This window comes from Podarcis erhardii (assembly GCF_964252035.2).
Source record: "Podarcis erhardii genome assembly, chromosome: 6".
Taxonomy (NCBI): Eukaryota; Metazoa; Chordata; class Lepidosauria; order Squamata; family Lacertidae; genus Podarcis; species Podarcis erhardii.
Genome location: NC_138510.1, coordinates 4,156,096 through 4,181,165, shown reverse-complemented (window position 1 = coordinate 4,181,165; position 25,070 = coordinate 4,156,096). Strand labels below are relative to the sequence as shown.

The following is a 25,070-nucleotide window of genomic DNA, read 5'->3' as shown; positions in this document are numbered from 1 at the left end:
CTTCCAACAGAGATAAAAAATACACTAAAATGTCACATATTAAAAACTTCCCTGAACAGGGCTGCCTTCAGATGTCTTCTGAATGTCAGGTAGTTGTCCATCGCCTTGACATCCGATGGGAGGGCATTCCACAGGGCGGGCGACACCACCGAGAAGGCCCTCTGCCTGGTTCCCTGCAACTTGGCCTCTCGCAGTGAGGGAACCGCCAAAAGGCCCTCGGAGCTGGACCTCAGTGTCCGGGCAGAACGATGGGGGAGGAGACGCTCCTTCAGATATACTGGACCGAGGCCATTTAGGGCTTTAAAGGTCAGCACCAACACTTTGAATTGTGCTCGGAAACGTACTGGGAGCCAATGTAGGTCTTTCAAGACCGGTGTTATATGGTCTCGGCGGCCGCTCCCAGTCACCAATCTAGCTGCCGCATTCTGGATTAGTTGTAGTTTCCGGGTCACCTTCAAAGGTAGCCCCACGTAGAGCGCATTGCAGTAGTCCAAGCGGGAGATAACCAGAGCATGTACCACTCTGGCGAGACAGTCCGCGGGCAGGTAGGGTCTCAGCCTACGTACCAGATGGAGCTGGTAAACAGCTGCCCTGGATACAGATTTGACCTGTGCCTCCATGGACAGCTGTGAGTCCAAAATGACTCCCAGGCTGCGCACCTGGTCCTTCAGGGGCACAGTTACCCCATTCAGGACCAGGGAGTCCCCCACACCCATCTGCCCCTTGTCCCCCCAAAACAGTGCTTCTGTCTTGTCAGGATTCAACCTCAATGTGTTAGCCGCCATCCATCCTCCAACCGCTCCAACAGAATGTGTCAAATAAAAAATAAACACAAGATCACATGCTATCCAGCTGTGGACACATTAGGTGGGCATTGTGGTTCTTTAACTGTGTGCCAGCACATTATAAAATGGGCAGAGCTAAAAGGCTCTTTGGTTGGCAGCTTACACATAAAAGACAGCGCTTGCTCCCCTACACTTTCTATCTCTATGTTCAACCTCCGAACCCAGAAATTCCCTTCGCGTGCCGCTCTAGCCTCTCCCTGCGACATCTATGGTAAAGCCGCTGCGACATCGAGCGCAGAGACGGAGCAGTAAGAGGAAAGCGGGTGCGACGCATGCGCGGCGGGCGCTCGAGGCGCGGCGGTTGGCGGCGGCGGCGGCGGCGGTGACGTTATCGGCAGGCGCCAGCCGAGGCGGGCAAGAAGCGAGAAGTGGGCGGAGCCTCGGGAGGGAGGAGTAAGGGAAGAGGGGAAAAAGAGCCCCAAAGCGGAGAGGCCCGGCCGGGATGCTCCTCGGCGGCGCCCAGAGACCATGGCCCTCCGGAGGCCGCCGCCGCCGCACGACAACGGGAGGCGAGGTACGCGGGCCGCTCGGCCGGCGGGGGTGCGAGGCCCTCGGCCGCCTTGACAGCCGGGCGCCTGAGGGGGAAAAGGGAGGCCTTCGCTCGGCTGAGGGGCGACGCGGCCCTGAGGGAGAAGGGGCGGGGCGGAGAGGAGGCCACGCCCCGTCCCCCTCGCTCAGGAGGCAGGAGCCAATCGGAGGGCGCCGTTCCGGGGGTGGGCGGGGCGACGGGTGACGCTTTCTCCCCTCTCAGAAGTGTCAGGCAGAAGTCGAACAGGTGAAGCAACTGCGACTCCCGCCATCTGGTTCCCTGTGTTATTGATTGATTGATTGATTGATTGATTGATTGAGAGGGAGGCAGATTATTCCAAAGCACTGCAGTGGGAGGCCCCTTGAATGGGCGTGGGAGCATAGCTGTCAACTTTCGGATTTGAAAATAAGGGATCAGCAGCCTCGAAGTCAACTTTCGGATTTGAAAATAAGGGATCAGCAGCCTCACCTGTCCCGGAGACAGTCTATGGGATATATAACAATCCGGGAGACCAGCGGGAAGCGGCGCTGAAATAAGGGAATTTCCCGCAAAAAAAGAGGGAAGGTTGACAGCTATGGGTGGAAGGAAGCTGCTCCCCCACCCCCCACCCCCGGGCAGTGCTAAGACAGGTTTGTGTTCATACCATTTTGCTTCCAGTGCAAAAGTGAAGTAGGTGGGCGGGCTTCTCTCAAGAGGGTTAGGATCCATCTGCAGGGATACAGCAGAGAAGGTGTTCTCTCTCTTTCTGATATGCACATACTTTCACTTAAAAAAAAATTAAAAAGGTAAAGGGACCCCTGACCATTAGGTCCAGTCATGACCGACTCTGGGGTTGCAGCGCTCATCTCTCTTTATTGGCCGAGGGAGCCGGCGTATAGCTTCCGGGTCATGTGGCCAGCATGACTAAGGTGCTTCTGGCGAACCAGAGCAGCGCATGGAAACACCGTTTACCTTCCCAACAGAGTGGTACCTATTTATCTACTTGCACTGGTGTGCTTCCGAACTGCTAGGTTGGCTGGAGCAGGGATTGAGCAACGGGAGCCCACCCCATCGCGGGGATTCGAACCGCCAGCCTTCTGATCGGCAAGTCCTAGGCTCTGTGGTTAACCCACAGCGCCACCCGCGTCCCTTTAACAAAATTTAGGTACCGTTTTATTGTAAAACCTGTAAGCAGTTTACAAGAAATGTTGGAATAAAAGAAATAAAACATTTACAAATGATTAAAATTAGCAGTAAAAGAAATTGAAACACAGCAGCTGCCTGGGTGAGGGCTGAAATGCTCTTGGTCTAAGAGCTAACCTAGAAGTGGGGAACCTCGAGCTCAGGAACCAGATGCAGTCGTTTCTACCTTTCATTCATTTCATTTATTGGACTTATTAGACACTTGTCGCCTGAAGGTCTCCAAGCAACTTGCAGCAGAAAAAAGATATGCAACATATAATACTATGGGACTTTCCCCAGGATACACACCCTTCACCAGCCCTGCTTTACAGCCTCCTTTTTGTCTGGCTAGAATGTGCTGCTAAACTCTGATTGAGAGGGATATGCATAGAAAAAGCTTCCTGTACAAAAGCAAAATTAGGATTCTTTGCTGCTCCTACATTTGCTTCTGGCCCCACCTACCACTGCCCTAGAAGCAATATGGCCCTCATAAGGAAAAATATCCCACACCTAACTGAATTATTCCTTTTAGACAGATAAGTTTTTAGCCACCCTCCTGCATGTATGCAATCCATTTCACTGTTGCCTGTGGGGCTTCTTTTGGGGGAGAAACAGCACTTTATTCCACTCATACTTCTTCACTAAAGTCGTGTGTGTGCAAAACAGTGTTGTCTCGGCTACTGCCGTCCTTGGGAGCCAGACCACAGAGGACCTTCCATTCCACTGTAATGACACCTGTGCAAATTAGCAATAAGGAGGATAGAGTGAAAGAGAAAGAAACCAGGGTCAACTTTTATTTAGACTGTGAGTCAAGTAGAAAGAAATCCTCCTCCTGTTTGCTCGTCTTGCTTATTTTGGGATGATTTCTGTCAAGTGGCATGTACCTTTCCAAGTTCCAGCATTGTGTTGTGTAGAAACTGAGCACTCATGAAATTTCCTGCCAAAACAACCCTCTGTATGTGGCTGGAAACGCAGAAGAGTTACACACTGCATAGCAAAGTTTTTAAGGCACTGTTGCAAACTGCAGGGGGTTGTGTAATTGGGGGTGTGTGTGAGGGTTTTTGGTGCCCTCCTTTTGGGTCATTTGTTCTCTTGCAAAACTATCCAGAGTGACAAGTTGCCTTGCCAAGTTAGAGCCTTTCAAATCAGCTCCCATCTGAATTCTAAGAGTGGGTGTTATGGATGCAAATTGCACAAACAGAGACTTATGAAAGAGGCTTTTAAATGCAAACTGGTCATGCTTCCACATATTTGGCTCCCTGAGGTTGTTGCTGCTCACCACCCCCCACTTTCCTTCTTGCACTGGAGAAGTATATATGAACATAAAACAAAGCAGCTGATTATCACCAGCTTTTTCTGGTGGCTCTGATCCAGATGTGTAGCAGTGTTCACAATGAAACTGCAAAAGGTTTAGATCTTTGGGAGCTTGTTGTATTGTGCCCAATGCATTTAGCCTGCTGCTTTGCATAACAGTCAGATATCCTTAAAAGGTTATACTGGATCACGTGCTTGCTTTGTGCTTGCCTTATTACTGCTGGCAGCCCAGCCAGATGGGTGGGGTATAAATAATAAAATTAATAATAATAATAATAATAATAATAATAATAATAAAATAATTAACTATTATTAACCTTTGCATTAAAAACAAATTGGCTAGTTTTTAGCAACAGTCAAGTACCAAGTGCTACTGTTTCAAGTGTTCCTTAGTTTGTGATTCATTGGAATGAGGCTACTGTCTATGTTGGTGTGAAGAAAGCTTTCTGTGATGCAACACTTTCTGATGTGATTCTGTTGTGATGGAGAGTGTCGCAGTGACTGACGGTCAGATCTTTTGAATGTACAATACCAAATTGTGTACAATACTAAACTGAAAGGAAAAGTGTCCTATATGGCGCTTGAGCAGTTCTGACTTTCAGAGCATTAAAAGCTAAAGATTCCATAATGAAACAGCAGAGTGTCAGCCAAGAGATCACAAAGTTACTAGCCTGCGACATTTGCATTGGCCCATCTGATGTTTGTTGTGTCGCCATTGCCTTTCGGTCAACTCTTTGGTTTCTTCTTAAACAAGTTTATTGACTACACTGCAGAAAACACCCTGCCCTTAAGACTGATTTGGTGGGTTGGCCAGTGTGATCTAGCGCCTCACTTTTCCCATCTTGTAAATAAATTACTGTCCCCTTTTGAGGCCACAATCATTAGCAGGCGAAACTGCTGTTAAGGCTGGTTTGAATTTGATTTTTGTTTTTCTCGCAGACTGTGATTCCAAGAAAAAAAGGAAAGAAGCAGAGATCTACCAGGCCCTGAGCAGCGAGCCTGTGGATGTTGCTGCACTCAGGCGCATGGCTATCAGCGAAGGGGGGCTTCTGATGGATGAGATCCGCTGCAGGGTGTGGCCAAAGCTGCTTAATGTGAACACAGAGGACCTGCCACCTCCACCAGGTGAAGCCACATAACTCTTGCAATCTGGGGGAAGACTCTGGGAACCTTTGAGCTTGAGTGTGGGGTTAATTACTCAGACAAAGCACAGTTTGCATTTTGGTTTTACAGTATTTATTTTTTTATGTAATCGGAGAGCTCTCTTCCATTAATATGGCTTTTAGTATTCACACAGAGTTGTTCCTTGGGTTCACCCTCTTGCATATTTAATGCTATTAAAAAGCAGATCCAGGAATGGTTTAGAATAAAAATAAATAAATCCAGGAGTCCAGTAAAACTCCTTTTAGCTGCAGCCCCCACAAATGGCAGCAAATCCATTTGTGCAATTAGCAGGTGAAGAGAAGCCTGTTCAGATGGCATTGCAATATGGGCTGCCCTTAAGAGACACAGATGTTTCCCTGGTGCTCAGAACCTGTGTTGTTTGTGTCCCATTGCATAGATCAAACCATGTTTTGAACATTGATGAGTACTTGTTAACAGGTATTCAGTTTCTATTAAACACACTTCCCTCCATAGTTCCTTGGGGCTGGCCCTCCTTTTGTGACTGCTGTGGATTTGTGACACTCTTCTATCCCTCCTAGGTGAGGAACTCCGGGAGGACAACAAAGATTACCAGCAAGTGTTGCTGGATGTGAGGCGATCCCTCCGACGCTTTCCTCCAGGTACAAGAAGCACTCTCTACTTCCAGCTGTGGGGTCTCTGCAGAAATCCCTTGGGTCGAAAGTAGAGATGACAGAGAATTTCATTTGCCCTGCATTTCTAGTGAAATGACCTAATTTACACCTCCCACACTTATACGCAGATCAAAATACAATCATCCTTTGGGATTTCACACTTCTCTGATTTTCTTGGTTCAGACAAAAATGTATTTATGAAAGGTATGCAATGACATAGTGTTTTGCAGCAAAAGGTACATTGAAATATTAATTTAGTTATGAATTTCCACACATATTTTGCTTTATGAAATTCACAGATAAATGTGAAAATGGGACAGAACAGATTTAGGAATAAATACATGAAAAGTTGGCATGAGCTGGGAATAGATTGAACCATCTATCCCTAGTAGAAAACCACGATGCCTGAACTAGTTTAAGTTGACAGCTTAGACATGCTGCTTGCGATATTGTTGCCCTAGCAACACCCCAGTGGCCCAGAATACGTGAGTCTTGAGGGAGGTCCTCTGTTTCTTTATCTGCACTTGTGTTTTCACTCCCCACCAATGGGTGATGCTCCTGTATGCTTCATTTAGCTGTTGCTTGCCTCAGACCATGGTATTCTTCAGCCTGAAGTGAAAGAGCTGCTGACTCTTAATGTGCTAAGCCGAGTCACTTTGCCAGCAGATCCAGTTCAGAGAGAACTTCTCCGTGCAGAGGAAGATGCAGCTTCCACTTCTGTGTGCCGCTGACAATCCTGCTGTATTTCATTGTGCAGGGAAGGGTCCTGTGTACTACCAGAGGGTGCTCATGTTTGCAGAATATCAACCCAATATATTTGTAGCTGAAAAGTTTGGAGCCTGACTGCACAAGTGTAAACTACTCTCTTCTGTTGCACTGGAACAATTAGCCAATTGAAGGGTGTTGCATTTTAAACTGTCTCAAGCCAGCTAAACGGATGAAAATATGACCTTGCCTTGTGCCAAGTAACGCCATAGGTCCATCTCGCCCAGGTCCTGAGTGTCTTTGGCAGCAGCTCTTCAAGATCACAGCAGGATCTTTTTCCTCCAAGTCCTGCTGCTGCCTAAGTTCCTGAAGATGCAGCTGAAGGAACCAAATACTGAGTCTCCCTCTGAGCATCAGTGATATTTTGATATTCAGTGAAGCTGCGAGACTTGTGATTAAAATAAGAGATAAATTGCCTGGGAAATTATCAGATTTGTTGCGTGAACCAAGGGATGTCCACCTTCAGACAGAGATGCTGTAAAACTACTATTACCAGGTTTCTTTGCAGGGATACAGTGACTGGCTAACTGCTTTATGCTTGTAGTGCAGACTTACTGAGCTTCTGCTATTGAGTTTGGCCATGTGGGACTGCACACTGTATGCACAAGAAGGTGATGGGGCTGATGAGATAATTAACCCCTGTTGTTAAATCCAGGAATCCCTTAATGATTCTGCCTTTGGATCTATGTGTGTTGCCTTCAGTACAGACAAGAGAGACAGGCAGCTGAAGTAACTCATGTCACTGGGATGCAGGATGTTGTCAGGTGGATGTTCTCAGCTGCCAACTCTCTGAACCCTTCTTGTTGCTCTCCCTGCAGGGATGCCAGATGAGCAGAGGGAGGGGCTGCAGGAAGAGCTGATTGACAGCATCCTGCAGGTCTTGCAGCGCAACCCACAGCTTCACTACTACCAAGGCTACCACGACATCGTGGTCACATTTCTGCTTGTGGTTGGAGAGAGACTGGCAACGGCCCTCGTGGAAAAGCTTTCAACCCATCACCTCAGGTACTCTTGTCTGCGTTAGAGAGCACCCCGAACCGCGGAGCCAGAAAGGAGTCATGGAGCAGGCGCCCGGGTTGCTGCGCAGTGGCAAATTCACATGGCGACCCACCTGGGTTCCAGGAATAGGTTAGCGGTGGCTGTTAGTTCCCTGCTGCAGAATGGTGCCTTTGCCTTTAACAAGGAGCGATCCAGAAAGTAAAGTCCACACAGTGAAAACGAGGGTGCTGAAGTTGCTCCTTACCTTGGAACCCCCAAAACCAACTTTCTTTCTCTGAGCCAAGGGTCAGCAACTTTTTTCAGCCACGGGCCGGTCCACTGTCCCTCAGACCTTGTGGGGGACCGGACTATATTTTGAAAAACACAAAACCAAAACAAATTCCTATGCCTCACAAATAACCCAGAGATGCATTTTAAATAAAAGGACACATTCTACTCATGTAAAAACATGCCGATTCCTTGACCGTCCGCAGGCCGGATTGAGAAGGTGTTTGGGCTGCATCCGGCCCCCGGGCCTTAGTTTGCCTAGCCATGCTCTGAGCACATCCAACGGGATTTACATAGGAAGCTAGGTCTACCATAGGTCTACCTAGCTTGGTGTTGCCTACACTGATAGCTGCTCTCTATGCTTTCAGGCAGGGAACATGCCCAGCCTTACCTGCAAACGCCAGGAATTGAACCTGGGACTTTTTTGCATGCAAAACATGTTCTCTAACGCTAAGCTCTGGCCCTTCCCATTAAGTGTCTTTCCTGCCACAGTGGGTCCTAAAGCCTTTTTATTGTGCATCAGCCTCCCGCTAAGGGAGTTGGGGTTGGTTCTTGAGTGGAGCTGCCTAGTGCCTGTGTTCCTTTCCACTTCCCGTTGTTTGGGTTTGCAGCCTCCCAATGAGGGTTAAACGTCCCCTACCTCCTGACTGTTAGCTTGCTCAGTTAGAGGAGGGACATGCAGGCCCTTCTGGAGGGAGAAGTCCAATTCCCCTCCTCTCTGAACCACATTCTCTGCATGTCACCCAAGCTTATTAAAAAAATTAAAGGGTAGGTTTCAACATTGTACTATTACAAACGTTCCATCTGTGCAAGTGTATTAGGTTGCCAGATGCAATGACTCCTCCTTCCCCCCTTGTGCTGTTCTGGGGTTTCTGCCACCCACTCCAGGGCCAAAGTTAGGGTGGGCAAGGGGAGGGACACCCCATAGTGCAAGCAGAGGGCTTCCACTGTTGGGTTTGTGAATCCCACCCAAAGATTCAACACCTCCTTCCTTCACTTCCACTGGGCTTCTGTAATAGAGATGGTTGAAACCCAGGTCCTTTGCTATAGACATTGCAGCCTTCCTCGTTGTTCTAGGACTGTGCTTCCTAAAGTTCCCGGAACTAGTCTGCCCAGGAATCAGCATTGTGTTGCTTTTGCTGTTGCTTCGTGATGTAGATTAGAAAACGTTCTGCTGCACTTTGATTAGGCGGTGGTAGTTCCGCCCAACTCAGTGAAAAAGCGCAGTGGGGAAGGGACTGGAGAGCAGACTGGATGGATTAAAATCTTGTGGGTAGAAGTAAGAGGACATAATCTATTCTGATCTTATTGTAACTGCAATACAAACAGAGTTGCAATACGCACAATATAACAGTCTTAAAAGGGGACAAAGAAAAAGTGTATTTCACTGTACTATGGGATGGCAGGCTGATGAATGCCTGATGCTTTGCTGCTGTTCTTTCCCAATTTCCATCCATTGTTATCTTGTTTGCATTGGGAGGGACTGGGCAGCTGTGAGAGTTAAGTATTCCAGTCCCAAACAAAGCCAGGCCAGCCTCCTGCAGAGAAATCACTTTCACACCCTTTCTAAATACTAACTAGAAGTTGAGGCAAAGGTTGAAGGAGTGTGTTAAATCTACAGAGCCTGCTGGGAGAGAGGGTTGTTTTTCCCAGATTCTTCTCAGGACCAGCCCTTGCCAGACTTTCCTGAAGCTAGCAGAAACGTTAGTGGCTAGTGGCAATGGCCAGTTTCTGAACCCAGCATCTACTTTCAATCTGTGTCGAAGCAATTGTGGCATTCACAGGGCACCAAGCCCCTTGTGAACATAGTTTTCTCAAGAACATAAAGTGTGTTGTTGTTTTCCAAAAGCAAGCCATGACTTTGGACCCAAGCCTTCAGGGTTTCTGCATGTTTTTCTGCTAGAGTCCTGGTGACTTTCCTTTTCTAAAATAAAAAAATTGGACCTGCATGGTCACTTGTGTTTCTCCATTGCAACAGCCTCTCTTGTGTTCAAGTTTGTACACTTGCCGGCTGCTTACTGTGAGTGAGCCTCTGGTTGTTGGAACCAAAAAGTATCCCATCTCCTATTCCCACTTCCCTGGGCATTTGGGTATCTCTTGGCTTGTGGTCTGCTTTGCACCGCTTGCCGTCTGTGATAAACAAGAGAGCGTTTGCTTCACACTGCCTCATGCCTTGGCTGACCAGACCTGCTTTGCCTGGCAGGGATTTTATGGACCCAACAATGGACAACACCAAGCACATCTTAAACTACCTGATGCCCATTATAGACCAGGTGAACCCAGAATTGCACGACTTCATGCAGAGGTAGGTGGAATTGCTGCACTTTCCTTTTTTAAAAAAATATAAAAAATGCATGCAATTGAAGGTTAACTCTAGGAAGTCCTCCCTTACTGCTGCCTAGCACTGAGCAGTGCCTTTTTCAGCATCCCTCTCGAGATGCAAAACTTGGAGAATTTGGTGATGCAGTTAGTGGCTTCTAGGCCTTCAGTGTCCATATTCTTTTGTATGCTCTGAGAAATAGAATTGGAAGCGACCTTGAGGTGGGACATCCAAAAGCATTTCTGACCGGCAGACACCTGTTCAGTCTTGGCAACCTCCAAGGAAGAAGATGTCACAAGCCTCTTTTGGTAGCTTGTCCCTTCCTGAATTCCTGCTGGATCCCATGCCATATCATGTGGAGAACAGCCATCCCAGCTGCAATTTGCAACCTGGGGGGAAGGGGTTGAGCAAACGGGATGCTTTACCTTAACCCTTTTGTTTCTTTGTTCCTCTTCCTTTTTTGCACAGAGCTGAAGTGGGGACCATTTTTGCTCTCAGCTGGCTGATCACCTGGTTTGGACACGTGCTGTCTGACTTCAGACACGTCGTGCGGTTGTACGACTTCTTCTTGGCATGCCACCCACTAATGCCAATCTACTTTGCAGCAGTGGTAGGTGTTGCTCACTTCAGCAGTGGAACATGAACCAAACCAGGCTGTGCTTTTTGCTTCCAGCCCCACTCTTTAAAATGATTTAAGATGCATAGAGCTGCAAGAGACAGCTTTGCTGCTTAGTGGCTTCTTTGCCTTCAGCACAGAGTTCCAGTTGCAAACCTTCCATCAAGAAAACAAGCTTGAGTCTGTAGCAAAGAGTATCTGCTTCTCCTCCTTGCGTTAAGCTATTATAATAATAATTTCTTATTTATACCCCACCCATCTGGCTGAGTTTCCCAAGCCACTCTGGGCGGCTCCCAATCGAGTGTTAAAAACAATACAGCATTAAATATTAAAAACTTCCCTAAACAGGGCTGCCTTCAGATGTCTTTTAAAGATAGGATAGCTGCTTATTTCCTTCACATCTGAAGGGAAGGTGTTCCACAGGGTGGGTGCCACTACCGAGAAGGCCCTCTGTCTGGTTCCCTGTAACCTCACTTCTCGCAGCGATGGAACCGCCAGGAGGCCCTCGGCGCTGGATCTCAGTGTCCAGGCTGAACGATGGGAGTGGAGATGCTCCTTCAGGTATACTGGACCAAGGCCATTTAGGGCTTCAAAGGTCATCACCAACACTTTGAATTGTGCTCAGAAATGTACTGGGAGCCATTGTAGGTCTTTCAAGGCCGGTGTTATGTGGTCTCAGCGGCCACTCCCAGTCACCAGTCTAGCTGCCGCATTCTGGATTAATTGCAGTTTCTGGATCACCTTCAAAGGTAGCCCCACTTACAGCACATTTCAGTAGTCCAAGTGGGAGATAACTAGAGCATATTATTATTATTATTATTATTATTATTATTATTATTACCATCATCATCATCAGTTTTGCTGTGCTTGGGCAGAGAAGTCCAGAGGAGTTTCACAGAAAACATTGCCATTAGTCCATACCATAGGGATGGGAAATATTCTGCATGTTGGAGAGCAAGGCTGCTGTTTGTCAGAGGACGATGGATCATTACTTGGGACCTATCCATAAAGTCAAGGGTGAGCTGCTGCTGTGGAACCATGCGTGCTTGTGCTCTCGTTCTCTTTCTCCTGGCAGCTCTCACATGCAGCAGCAGCACAAAGGCTGCATGTGGTTGCCCGGAGGTAATTTTGACTTGCCACAGTTCGTGGAATCATATAACTTTTAGAGTTGGAAGAGACCCCAAGGGGCATCTAGTCCAACTCTCTGCAATACAGCAAAATTATAAGGGAGACACATGGACTGCATATCACTTGCTATTTCCAAAGAAACCAAACTACAAACAGGAGCATACCCAACAGGTTTAGAGTGGAACCCTCCTTGCAGCGGCTTTGGCGGGGACCTTTTCCTTTTTAAAAAAATAATAATAATGGAATTTTATTTACAACATAACATAACCCCCCCTCCCAATACAGAAATCCACCTCATTAAATGTAACATATAATGAGCATAACATACAACAATAGAAACAACAAAATAAAAGACTTAAATAAAAATAAATAAAAGTGTTGGTGCTGACCTTTAAAGCCCTAAACGGCCTCGGTCCAGTATACCTGAAGGAGCGTCTCCACCCCCATCATTCTGCCCGGACGCTGAGGTCCAGCGCCGAGGGCCTTCTGGTGGTTCCCTCATTGCGAGAAGTAAAGCTACAGGGAACCAGGCAGAGGGCCTTCTCGGTAGTGGCACCCGCCCTGTGGAACGCCCTTCCAGCAGATGTCAAAGCGATAAACAACTACCTGACATTCAGAAGACATCTTAAGGCAGCCCTGTTCAGGGAAGTTTTTAACGTGTGATATTTTTTGTATTTTTGCTTTCTATGGAAGCCGCCCAGAGTGGCTGGGGAGGCCCAGCCAGATGGGCGGGGTATAAATAATAAATTATTATTATTATTATTATTATTATTATTATTACTTCCTTTATCCTGTATCTGGCTTCCTTATTTACTTCTTATAAGCTGTTTCCTTTAGGAATAATTATTAAGATTTTTCTAATTATAACTTAAATATCCACAAAGTCTCCTGCAGACATTAATCGAAACAAGTCCAGGTATGTATTTTAGGGCACTGTTTTGTGAAGTATTCTCTGCATTTCCCCCAGGCTTTTTGAAACTCTTGTCACACGAGATCACAGGTGGCAGGGACTTTTTGAACCCTTGGCAACAGTAGCCCTGTGACAGGGAAGTGTTGGCGCCGTCCACCACCTAAGCTGAGTTGCCGCTTGCTTCTCTGCAGATTGTGCTCCATCGCGCACCGGAGGTTCTTGCCTGCGAGTGTGACATGGCCTCCGTCCACCACCTTTTATCGCAGATCCCACAAGACCTTCCGTACGAGACCCTGATCAGTCGAGCTGGAGACCTCTTCGTTCAGTTTCCACCATCGGAACTTGCCCGGGAGGCTGCTCAGCAGCAAGCTGAAAGGTGGGTAATGACAGCCTTTAGTTGGGGCGTTAGTGGAGATGTAGCGCAGCATATTCCTCATGGGGTCGTTTGTCCACAAACAAAACACACACAAAAAAAACAAAAAATACAAACATTTTAAAAAAACAAATCCAACCTTTACATAACTTTCTTTCCTTTGCTTATTTCCTTGACCTCCTCACACCTCCCTTTTTTGTATTCTAGTTCAATTAGATATTTCATCAAATCCTTTCCATCTTTGTTTTTATCCTAAAAATTTATCTTGATATACTATAATTTTACATTCTCCTCTTTCGCTAATTAACAATCCATTTTTACTTAGTCCTTTATAACATTTCTGCTAAAACCACATAGCTTCATTCCAACATCCTTCTAACATTCCTTAATTTTACAATGTTTCTGTAAATAAATAAATAAACTTTTTTCCAATCTTCTTCCACCGACTCTTCTCCCTGGTCTCGGATTCTGCCAGTCATTTCCGCCAGTTCCATGTAGTCCATCACCTTCATCTGCCATAAAAAAAAACTCTCTGCCTTTAAAACTTCAGTTTGAGAAAAGTAGCTTTCCCTTTCAGCAGTTGAGTTTTCATTCGGTAGCTGCTTATGTCGTCTCCTGTAGCAGAAAAAAAGGAGCAAGAAACCCAAACAGGGGCCCTGAAAGATAAAGAGCACGTGAGAGCTCCACTATCCTCTTCTGAGCATCTCAAATATCCGTTGTCCCTTTTGCCTGTTGTGTAAGATAAGGTCACTCAAGGTTTCTACAAGTGCCGTCTCCTGGCTCTGATAACAGCTGCAGGCTGGTTTGATCGCCTGCTGGCTGTGAGTCTCAGATGTTGCCTGTGTAGACAGAATGGGGCTGGCTGCTTGTTTCTAGGTGTCCATGTGAGTTCAGCAAGCAAGGTCAGTTCAGGAGTTCAGGCAACTCTGATCTGCTCTTCCATTCCCTCGTCTGAGGTGGACTGATCCCTAGGAATGATCCCATATCCTTTTAAGAGAACCAAAATTGAGAATTTTAACTCATGGTAAAGTTGCTAGTTTCCAAGATCTGGAAAACACAACAAACTTTGGGGGTGCTTTCCACATTTATTGTGATACCCTGAGCCAGTGTGGTTGTAGTGGTTAAGAACGGTAGACTCGTAATCTGGGGAACCGGGTTCATGTCTCCGCTCCTCCACATGCAGCTGCTGGGTGACCTTGGGCTAGTCACACTTCTCTGAAGTCTCTCAGCCCCACTCACCTCACAGAGTGTTTGTTGTGGGGGAGGAAGGAGAATGTTAGCCGCTTTGAGACTCCTTCGAGTAGTGATAAAGCAGGATATCAAATCCGAACTCTCCTCCTCCTCCACAGCAGGATAACCATATCCTGCCTGGCTGCTTGGAATGACGTGCCCTGCCTCTGTTTTCTTCTTCCCCTACAGGACGGCTGCTTCCACCTTCAAAGACTTTGAGCTGGCTTCGGCCCAGCAGCGGCCCGACATGGTTCTCCGGCAGCGCTTCAGAGAGCGGCTCCGCACGGAGGAGCGGGCAAAGTTGCTCTTGGCAAGCAAACCAAGGACCAACCGCTTTGTCAAGCTGGCAGTCATGGGGCTGACGGTGGCGCTGGGCGCGGCAGCTTTGGCTGTGGTGAAGAGCGCGCTCGAGTGGGCACCCAAATTCGAACTCCAGATATTCCCCTGAGAGTCGAGGAGAAAGTTCCCTGCTTACCGTCTCCTGCTTGGTACACCAGGCATAGGCAGCCATGTCTGCAGAAGGCAAATTAGGTTTTGGAAGCCCCTGCTCTCTTCCCTCCCCCCCTCCTGCAACCTGCCTTACTAATTCAAGCCACCCAGGCCTGGACCTGCAGTCATCTTGTTCTCACCTTGTTCTCACCTCCTCTTCGTCGTCCTCCCTGAGCATCCAGAGCCTCTGCGGAACCTCTTTCGGAACAAGGGAAGTGGCTGCCTTGGCTGCTACAAGGCTAAAGAACCTCATTTTTTGCTGTGCTTCCTGCCCTGTTCCTGGGCCTGTAGCCTGTGTAGCACTTGAGCAGAAGTTCCATTCTTCCCTCCGGGTCTTTGGCAAAAGGGGAGAGAAAGAAACAGAAGAATATTTTCAGGGACAGTGCTGGTTCTGCAATATTAACTGAGATAGGGTATGGGGAGATGAGTCTGGGCCCAAACGTTCAGAGGTGTCCTCCCCTCCTTTCCCTCTCACCTATTTAGTTGCCTGCATTCCTAGATGTGGAACTGAAGAGGCAGTTTCCGACAAGTTAAAACACTGGGAATCTGCTTGTTTTTGCTTTGGAGGTCTGTAGCAGATTGACTCACGTTATCTCTCTCAACTGCGAAGCCTGCAGCAGGGGTTGCAAGCATATGAACATGTTTCATCTTGGAGACCATTTAGCTGTCACCCAGCCACCCACAGCACAGCTATTTCTCTCAGCCAGGCCTGAGTAGGAAATTCTGCATCTGGCGCATGAGGAATTACTCCTTGGAACATGGTCCATTATGGCTTTCAGAGTTTTTTTCTGTTGCTACCATCTTGCAAAATCAATAGTAGCAGTTTCCGTTAATGATCTTTCCGTTAAGGGAGAGATCTTCCTGTTGTGAAATTTCGCCCTGCTGCAGGACCAACGTAGTCGATGTGAGGAGAAAAGTGCTTTAAAAGATCTGAGCCACTAACAGAAATAGACGTATTGTCATGCACGAAGGGTTTTCCAGAAACTGTCCACTCAATCCAAAGTCCCAGGCACTCCATTGATAAACCCCCATGCACCTCTACCTCCTTCCTCTGCTAATAAACCCTCACAAGTGTCCTTACCTAATTTACACAGCTGAGTCCTTTTCCCCTGATGGCAATTATGTATTCAGTCACCTGTAAAACTACCTTCTCAGTCGGCCAAGCATTACTGTGGAGGGTGAAGGAAAGTCAAAACCAAGGACCCAACTGCTTGGTCAAACTGGCAGCCCTGAGGCTGATGGTAATGCTGCGTTCGCCAACTTTGTCGCATTGGAGCGGACAGCAGAGCACTTGGGACCTGCGGCCTTTTGCGATCTGCTGCGATGAACTCATTCCAACAGCGACAGAAGCCCAAGTTGCTCCCTCTACCCTGGAAGATGAGCAGACTTGGCCATTCAAAAGGAGCAGCTCCCAGAGGACGCCACAGTGCCTGGAGCCCTTAACGACACGGTAGCAAGGCCTAGAGCTAACCAGTGCATGCATTTGTTTTGCTTTTAAGAGTGCTGGATTCTGCTGTGCATTGGGATTTGCAGTCACCGGAAAGACAGGGGGCAGAAAAACAGAGAGACCTCCTTTTCCCTGTTTTGCCTGCTGGGAGTATCCTCTCACCAAGCCGAGAACTGACCCCAGAAGGACACATTGCTGCCTCTCTATTTGGATTGTGCTTCCTGCAACCAAGTCATTCAGCTATTGGTGTCTTTTGGGGGGAGCTTTTCTTCTGCAGTGGGGCAGTGCCGTTCAGCTTTGGTGGGAGGCAAATCAACCTGCCACCCATTGGTTGCGGGTCTTGTGGTATCAGGAAGCCATGGGCGTGGGGATACCAGGATGTCCCACAAGCAACAGTGAAAAGCAGGGAAGGGAAAGTGTCATCTTAGTCCCCGGTTGCCAATGCAGTGCTCTCCAGATGTTAAACTACAGCTCCCGTCATCCCTGAGGAAGTTGGGAGTGCAGTACCTGAAATATCCACATTGGCTACGCCTTTCTCAAGTGGCCACAGTGTGGATCGTAGCGTGCCTCTGAAAGAGCAGGGGTTGAATGATTGACACCTGCCACAAGGGCTGAGGCTTTTCGTTACCGGATGGTGTGGGATGGAAGAAACACGTGAAGCATTATTTTACTAAGCACTTTATGAAAATCAAGGCTAAAAGAGGAAGACTTAGAAGGAGGCCTACCTATCCCTTGTGGGTTTTCTTCTTGCCTTAGCAGGGAAACGGTTTCCTAGCAGGTTCAGACACTTTCCATTTGAGGTGTATATGAGACCTGTAGAAGCTTCATCTGCAGCCTGACTGAGGCTGGATGCAGTCTTGGCCTGAAGCTGTTCTGTGTTACTCAGGCAGCAGAATGCAGAAAAAGGTTTAAGACAGGCACCCTCTTCCCTCTGCTCCTTGTGGCAATGATGGGCTGACTTCTGGTTTATTAAAATGGAAGAGTCATTTCCTCTCCCTCTCACATGAGCTACCACCAGATATAGATATGTATTAGAAACCCCAAATTTCAGCAGGTCTAGAATCTGCAGAAACGAAACTTCGTGCAGCGGTGGCGAGGGGAAGCTTTGTTTCATGATCAGCATTCACCAGCTTTTTAAGCTGAAAGCACACAAAACCAGCTGATTACAATTAGCAGAATCTGCTAGTAAAGTGAGACTGCAGCACTTCAGGTTTGAATGCTCTCATTATGCAAGATAATATTCTCTGTGTGTTGAAAACTAGCCTGTCAGGGGAAAGGGTTCAGCCTAGTTTTTCCCCTCCCACCCCCACATGCTTTTTTTCTGCCTTCGGGGAGGACATCACCACCGCCTGAAGCTTGGAGTGATAACTGTAAGGCAAGCTTTGCCACTTGATTTAGCTGAAAGTATAAACTGACCCTTATTATCCCAGAGGGAAGAGCAGTACAAGTGAGCGCAAACACTTTGCTCTCCATTGACTGCAGTGAAGGGAGAAACCCATGCATCAAGAATAAACCACATGGAAGACCATCATGTATGTGAAGCCACGAGAGGTGGAACTAACCTTTTATCTCCATCCTTTTAGCTGTGCAGAGACAAGAGCTAAGCCCCAGGCTGTCTCTTCCCTCTGCTGTGCGTTGCTGCAGGCTGGTGAATTTGACAGCCACATAACTCTGCCTTTGTGTCTCCTGCAAAGCCGCTGACTCTGCTTGCAGTAACTGTTGGAACTCGTGCCGAAGCAGGTGGCCACCATGAATGCATTTGGTGACACGCCACAGTTTTGCCAGGTTCCCTAAGGCAGATTGTCCCTTGGACTTTAGGGACTGAGCCATTACTGTAGCCTGCCTGCTAACACTAGGAAACCCCTGAGCAGCCTGTTGCATTTTTGCAACTAGCCAGGCTTGTAGGGCAGCCTGCTGGTCTATGCAGTTGCAGACCAGTAGCAAAACCAGGAGGTTTAAGTGACACCCAGCTGGGCCACTTTGCATAGGCTAGCAGGCTACCTTGGTTGGTGCTCCTTCACGACTCATGCAGGCCTCCCTGTTGCCAACCCACAATAGCTATGGCAACAGGTGTGTCAAAAAAGGAGTACTTTCTGAAGGGGAGAGGCAGCTGGAAGAAGAAACAGCTGCTGCCATTACAGGCTGCAACGCCAGACGTCCTTGGTCAAAATCATGGCCAGGGAGATGCCCACCAACTCTTAAGCCACCTTCCGTGGGGAAACCGGTTGTTTCTTCCCTCGTGCATAAGTGTTCTCTGATGAAGTTGCTACTCTGTATAAAGATTATACATATGTATGTAAAATGCAGATTTGTACAAGGCTTGTAATTGTGTAAAAAAAAAAACCCAACAACCAAATAAACACTATACCCACTTACTAAACTGATGCGTTTGCAACACTGCATTTTCCTCCTCTTCCCTGACCCACTTTGACTTGTTATAGCTGCTTGCTAGTCTCTGGTATATGCAACGCGGCTGGCGCTGTGGGTTATACCACAGAGCCTAAGACTTGCTGATCAGAAGGTCGGCGGTTCGAATCCCCGCGATGGGCTGAGCTCCCGTTGCTCGGTCCCTGCTCCTGCCAACCTAGCAGTTCGAAAGCACATCAAAGTGCAAGTAGATAAATAGGTACCGCTCCGGCGGGAAGGTAAACGGCGTTTCCGTGCACTGCTCTGGTTCGCCAGAAGCAGCTTAGTCATGCTGGCCATGCTTAGTGTACGCCGGCTCCCTCGGCCAATAAAGCGAGATGAGCGCCGCAACCCCAGACTCGGTCACGGCTGGACCTAATGGTCGGGGGTCCCTTTACCTTTACCTTTACCCTCTGGTATGTAATACCAGTTCCTGGGGAGAGCACTGTTGTCCCCTCTGAGCGAGAACACGATGCTGAATTAGGGGAGTCCCCTTTGGCCTGATCCCACAGGAGGCGTTCTCCCAATGAGCTTGCTTGAAACGACTTCTGCATGTGACGGAACAAGTCATCTGCTTCTCATGGGGTTGACCCCGCGATGTATAATAAGGCTGCCCCAGACAGCAGCTGCTTTGAACAATCTCTGCCTGGAGGGAGGCCTAAAATGGATTAGCCCTCCCTGCTTTTTTAAAAGTCTGCTCTCCCTTTTCTAGAAGCAGCCGGTCAGATGCCTTAAATACTCCACCGTCAGTCGGCGGGATCCATTGCTTGTCTGACTCACATGATGTTTCAGAATTACCGTATTTTTCGCACCATAGGACGCAGTTTTTCCGTCTTAAAAACTAAGGGGAAAAGTCTGTGCGTCCTATGGAGCGAATGAAGGGGGGGGGGAGGCAGGCAGGAAAAGCCCCCAAGAGCCACACACAAGCTTCGTGCGGTTCTTGCAGGCTTTTCCCCAGGAGGGAGAAGGGACTGATGCGGCCAGTCAGTCCCTTCTCCCTCCTCTAGAAAAGCCTTGTGCAATCTCTCCAGCTGGGAGGAGGCTGAGCAAGGCTAAAGAGGAAGCCCGGGCAGCGAGCAAAAGGTTCTTCAGAGCTGGTAAGGCAGGAGAGAAAGATCTGGAATGTGGTCTTTCAAAAATAGCTGTTTTAGAACAGCGCTGATGGGAGCACTTCAGCTTTTCTTTCCAGGTTTGCAGTCAAAGGTTTTTAAATTGCCCCAGACCAAACATTTACATGGCTGTGAATCAGCCAATGCCCAACAGCAAGACAAGGTTGACTGGTGGGTGCATTTTAACACCTTATCTCCTAGCAGTTTCTTATTTTATGGAACCAGTTCTTCCTTCCCACAATGAAAGCAAAAGAAAGAGAAAGGAAATACCGTATATTTCGCCCTATAGGACGCACCGTCCCATAAGGCGCACCTAGTTTTTTGGGGGGGAAATAAAGGGGAAAAAATTATTCCCCCCCCCCAGGTGCGGGGCTGGGGCGGGGGAGGCCCGAGCTTCCCCCGCCCCAGCCCCCAAACAGGCAGCTCTCTGCAAGCCGTAGGAGCCCAGCGCTGGCTCCCGCTGCTTGCGGAGAGGTCCGCGAAGCCTGGATGCGCTGAGCTCAGCGCGCGCAGGCTTCTGCATGCAGGCAACTCTCCGCAAGCAGTGGGAGCGCTCCCGCTGCTTGCGGAGAGGTCCGCGAAGCCTGCAGAGCAAGAGGGGTCGGTGCGTACCGACCCCTCTCGGTCTCCAGGCTTCAGCGAAAGCCTGCATTCGCCCCATAGGACGCACACACATTTCCCCTTCATTTTTGGAGGGGGAAAAGTGCGTCCTATAGGGCGAAAAATACGGTACTCCAATTCCCCAAACCCGGAGCAAAAAGGAAACCCTTTGTGTTTGAAATCAATCCAGCCGCCTTCTTTTTTAATTTTGCACCTGCCTTAATTCTGCGCCCCCAGGATGGATGATAAGAATCCATTTTACGCTTTTACCAAGCCTGTGAACTAAGTAAGGCTGAAGGAATCTGGGAACACGGGACTGCTAAAGCCCAGATACAAAGCCTCACTAACCCGGTCCTGAGCAATACAAGTTAAGTTACTATTGCATCTCAACTACCTGCAGAAAAAAACGCAGCAACAGGTTTATAAATAACTTTTATTAGGGCAAATCAAGTAAAAATTGTACACAAAACCCAGCATATTTTGTAGTGGAACTCAGTGCCAACAAGCCTGGTTCTAATGCACCGTAGGGCAACGCCCCATCTGTGATAGGGGTCAGAGCTTAGCTAAGCACCTGCAGCTTGGCAAGAACAGCCTCTGCTCCTACAGCCTTGGAAGGACGCAGAATGTAATGCTGCCATAGGGAAGGGAAGCAGGAAAAACTGGTTGTAGAGAAAGGAGCAAAAACAGCATCTCTCCACGGACATTGCAAGAAGCCTGTCTGCACGAGGACTACAATAAGAAGTCCAGCCTGCCCTCGAACCCAGTAAGAGGCCAGCATTTCCACTCAATCCTTTTGCCCAGCCCCACATATATGGGAAGCAAGTCGTCTTTCTCTATGGCGCATGAGCTGAGCCTGTGAGTCTTGAACTTCGCTGTGCCAGAGCCATTCCAAAAGCCCAGGCTGTCCCAGAGCTCAGCTTGACGTTCGCTCCTGACTTCCATTCCCCTGAAGCGAAACAGCCTCTTCTTCCAGAAGTTCAGAGTTCTCCTCCCTTCTTGTTTAATGGCAGTTCTGACAGTTCGGGTGGCAGGGGGCTCCGTTTAGCTTGCAGCGGCAGCCCCCGCTGGTATCGCCAGAACCCTGCGGGGGGAGGAGGAGGAGAGAGAAAGCAATGAAACGGAGGGCAGATGGGTGGGTACATAAGGAAGAGATTATCTCACAGGGCTGGAGACGGAGGAAGCGATGGGAGGGTCCTGATGAGAGTGCAAGGAGAATGTAGGTCTTCCTGCACAGGAAAGGTCAGGGTCCAAAAACAAAGCGGGTCAGGAAATTGCCAGACAGGAAAATGGGGAGAAATGGGAGGAAACCTCCTGTAGGATTGCTACTTTCGAAATTCTCCTTCACGCGATTATGTGGGAAATTGCTTCCTTCGAAGTTAAAAAAAGCACCCTACTTATTTGTGCATTGTCACCCTGTAGTCAATATTCTAGTTTTCCTTTTCGGAGCTAGCCGACTTGACTGGAAGAGACTGTGACCAGAAGGAGGAGGAGGACTATCAGGAGGAATGGAGGAAATTTAAAGACTACTTAGCTAAATATGTGAAGATAATTTAAATTGGAAAGCTTGCAAATACCAGATAGGCTTAGGATTTAAATATGGAATGTGATGAATTAATATGTTTAAATGCAGAATTGGATAGAAAGAAAGAGGTTAAGTGATTAAGTTAATTTTAAGAGAATATTGGTTTTGGAAAATCATTAAAAAAGATATATATTGAAATTCAACCAGGGGGATACGAGGAAGTCACTTAACAATGATACTAAGATTGGTTTAAATAAGGTAATGATTTATGTTTGTTTTTTTTAAAAAATTGGAAAATCAATTTAAAAAATGGATTATTATTTTTTCTAGTTTTCCATCTGGATTCTCTTATTTAGGTCAGGGAAAGTAGGAAAGAAGGAATGAAGGGGCCTAGCTCAGTAGAGCACATTGGGTTGCAGTGACTTCTGCTATTCCTGCACTGCAAGGGGCTTGGACATCTTGACATTTTGGATATGCTTCATGCAACAGTTTTGCACGCCAGAGCAGTTCCAACAGTCCTTGGGTTCAAAGGTGAACACAGCAGGCCTCATCGTACACAAGACCAGAAGCAGTTCCCAGCCACACAGTTCTCTCAAAAGACGCCTGATTACATCCCTTGGACTAGGGTGGCTGGACAGGATTCTTGGTCTGCAACATCAGGGCTGTGGAACAGCCCTGGGCCATCGCCAGCCCTCTCGTCTCATTAACTGGAAGTTTCCCGTCTCGGCTTTCTCACACCTGCACAATCAAGCCACACAACTTCAAGAAGCCCTGGACCCGAAAAGACGGAGAACTATAGAATTAGGGCATGCCATTTCAGGGGGTGAAACTTAAATGTTTGCAAATTGCTTCAGTGCAAAATAGGTTTTCGGGTTTGAGGAATTCAAATTTGCTATTGTTTTTGAGACTGGACAACATTTAGCGTTGTAAACCTGTGTATGATTATAAAGCACATAAGCTGCTCTTGGAAAACCAAAGGATTTTAATTTTACCTTCTGAATGTATGTCACCTAGCCCAATCCTGACTCAAGGCAGTAGCTCCTTGCAATGCTTATTGGAGGCAGTTGATTGGCCACTGTGGGTACTAGATGCTGGACTAGGCTGGACTTTTTGTCCGATCCAGTAGAATTTGTCTTACATTCTTACAAAGCTTGGATTGGAGCGGCCGCCGAGACCACATAACACTAGTCTTGAAAGACCTACATTGGCTCCCAGTACGTTTCCAAGCACAAGTCAAAGTGTTGGTGCTGACCTTTAAAGCCTTAAATGGCCTCAGCCCAGTATACCTGAAGGAGCGTCTCCACTCCCATCGTTCAGCCTGGACACTGAGGTCCAGCACCGAGGGCCTTCTGGCGGTTCCCTCTCTGTGAGAAGTGAGGTTACAGGGAACCAGGCAGAGGGCCTTCTCAGTAGTGGCACCTGCCCTGTGGAACGCCCTCCCATCAGATGTCAAGGAAATAAACAACTATCGGACTTTTAGAAGACATCTGAAGGCATCTCTGTTTAGGGAAGTTTTTAATGACCGATGTTTTAATTTGTTTTTAACTTTCTGTTGGAGGCCACCAAGAGTGGCTGGGGAAACCCAGCCAGATGGGCGGGTTTAAATAATAATAATAATAATAATAATAATAATAATAATAATAATAATAATAATAACAACAACAACAATAACAATACAGTCATACCTCAGGTTACAGACGATTCAGGTTGCGTTTTTTCGGCTTTCGGACTGCCGAAACCTGGAAGTACTGGAACAGGTTACTTCTGGGTTTTGGCGGTCGCACATGCGCAGAAGTGCTAAATCGCGCTTTGCGTATAAGCGCCGACTCGCAACCCGCGTGTGCACAGATGCACAGACGCAGGTTGCGAATGCTGCGGGTTGCGAACGTGCATCCCGCATGGATCACGTTTGCAACCTGAGCATCCACTGTAATAATAATAATAATAATAATAATAATAATAATAATAATAATAATAATAAGCTTCAACAGCCAACCAGTTTCTTGGGAAGAGTTTATCTGTTGCAACACCTTCAACTCTGCTCTTGCATCCTGCAAGTCCTCACCACGGTCCTCAGCACCTAAACAACCAGATGTTGTAGTCCAGGTGTTTTGGACTACAACTCCCATCAGCCCCAGCCGGCACGCGCAAAGGTTGACAACGATTGCGGTTGAGGTTCCTAGTGTCGCACAGCCCATGCCCATCCAAGCGGATGGAATCTTTCAAAGCCAAATCCGTGAATGTGTTGGGGGTCCTAAAGGGCCCCAGAGCCCACCACACACCGTTTGAAGAGAATCCGCTCCCTGCCATGCGCTAGATCAACACATACCGCAGGCCCCCACCGCGGCCCTTTAGTCACCCAGCAGATCTCCGTGTGGCAGACAGTGCATCGGATCCAGTCGCAACCGTCTTTCTTCTGCACGATAATCTTGCATGTGGGACAGTGCATGGCCTCCCCTTTCTGAACCATGTTCTGAAAGGGAAAGCATGTTTAAGTTTGCCTCTTCCAACAGAGGGGGCAGGAACAATGACAAGGGGGTCCTGGCAAGTGATTGCATGGTGCAGACTGTCCCAGAACTGGACTATTCACTCCCCCAGGGTGGGTGGTTGTTGCATGGATGGGTCTAGAAATAATAATAATAAAAAAAATTATTTATACCCCGCCCTCCCCAGCCAAGACCGGGCTCAGGGCGGCTAACACCGGTATAAAAACAATTGATTGAAATACAACTTAAAAACAAGATTAAAATACAACATTAAAATGCAGCCTCATTTCAGTAGGAACTCAAATCAAACACTTTTGGGGGGATGAAAACGTCAAGTCTTCACCGAGGCCAACTATCCAGACTGGTCCTACATGGGCCAGAAGAAAGCCAGGGAAGTCCCCAAATAGGAGTTCCATCACCGAAGGAGAAAGGAAAAAGGAAAGAGGGGGAGGGGATCAAGTTGATTCCAAGCCAAAGGCCAGGTGGAACAACTCTGTCTTACAGGCCCTGCGGAAAGAAATCAGATCCTGCAGGGCCCTGGTCTCATGAGGCAGAGCGTTCCACCACGCAGGGGCCAGTGTTAAAAGGGCCCTGGCTCTGGTTGAAACTAATCTAACTTCCTTAGGGACCTCTAGGGTGTTGCTATTTATGGACCTTAAGGTGCTCTGTGGGGCATAAAAGGTAAAGGTAAAGGTACCCCTGCCCGTACAGGCCAGTCTTGACAGACTCTAGGGTTGTGCGCTCATCTCACTCTAGAG

At 47.8% G+C, this 25,070-nt stretch overlaps 2 protein-coding genes across 4 annotated transcripts in view; one reads left to right on the top strand and one right to left on the bottom strand.

The window, feature by feature from the left end:
• The first annotated feature begins 1,128 nt into the window (after nucleotides 1-1,128).
• On the top strand, nucleotides 1,129-18,570 carry TBC1D20 (TBC1 domain family member 20). Of its 2 annotated transcripts, none has more exons than XM_081867984.1 (8): nucleotides 1,129-1,359; nucleotides 4,789-4,974; nucleotides 5,553-5,633; nucleotides 7,229-7,415; nucleotides 9,880-9,981; nucleotides 10,465-10,606; nucleotides 12,917-13,026; nucleotides 14,443-18,570. In XM_081867984.1, the coding sequence occupies exons 1-8, from the start codon at nucleotides 1,314-1,316 to the stop codon at nucleotides 14,699-14,701; spliced, it is 1,113 nt and encodes a 370-aa protein (XP_081724110.1). In that variant the 5' UTR covers nucleotides 1,129-1,313; the 3' UTR covers nucleotides 14,702-18,570. The 2 variants fall into 2 exon arrangements, with proteins under 2 accessions (XP_081724110.1, XP_081724109.1); XM_081867983.1 differs by having other exon boundaries at nucleotides 1,175-1,359; nucleotides 12,842-13,026.
• A 2,153-nt stretch (nucleotides 18,571-20,723) lies between these two features.
• Nucleotides 20,724-25,070, bottom strand: part of RBCK1 (RANBP2-type and C3HC4-type zinc finger containing 1) — a 34,062-nt gene continuing 29,715 nt past the window's right edge. For both annotated transcript variants that reach the window (XM_081867814.1, XM_081867815.1), the window contains exons 12-13: nucleotides 24,156-24,299; nucleotides 20,724-21,385 (exon numbers count right to left, since the gene is read on the bottom strand). In XM_081867814.1, the coding sequence (XP_081723940.1) occupies nucleotides 21,305-21,385; nucleotides 24,156-24,299 (225 nt within the window). In that variant the 3' untranslated portion in view covers nucleotides 20,724-21,304. The remainder of the gene's footprint in view (nucleotides 21,386-24,155; nucleotides 24,300-25,070) is intronic.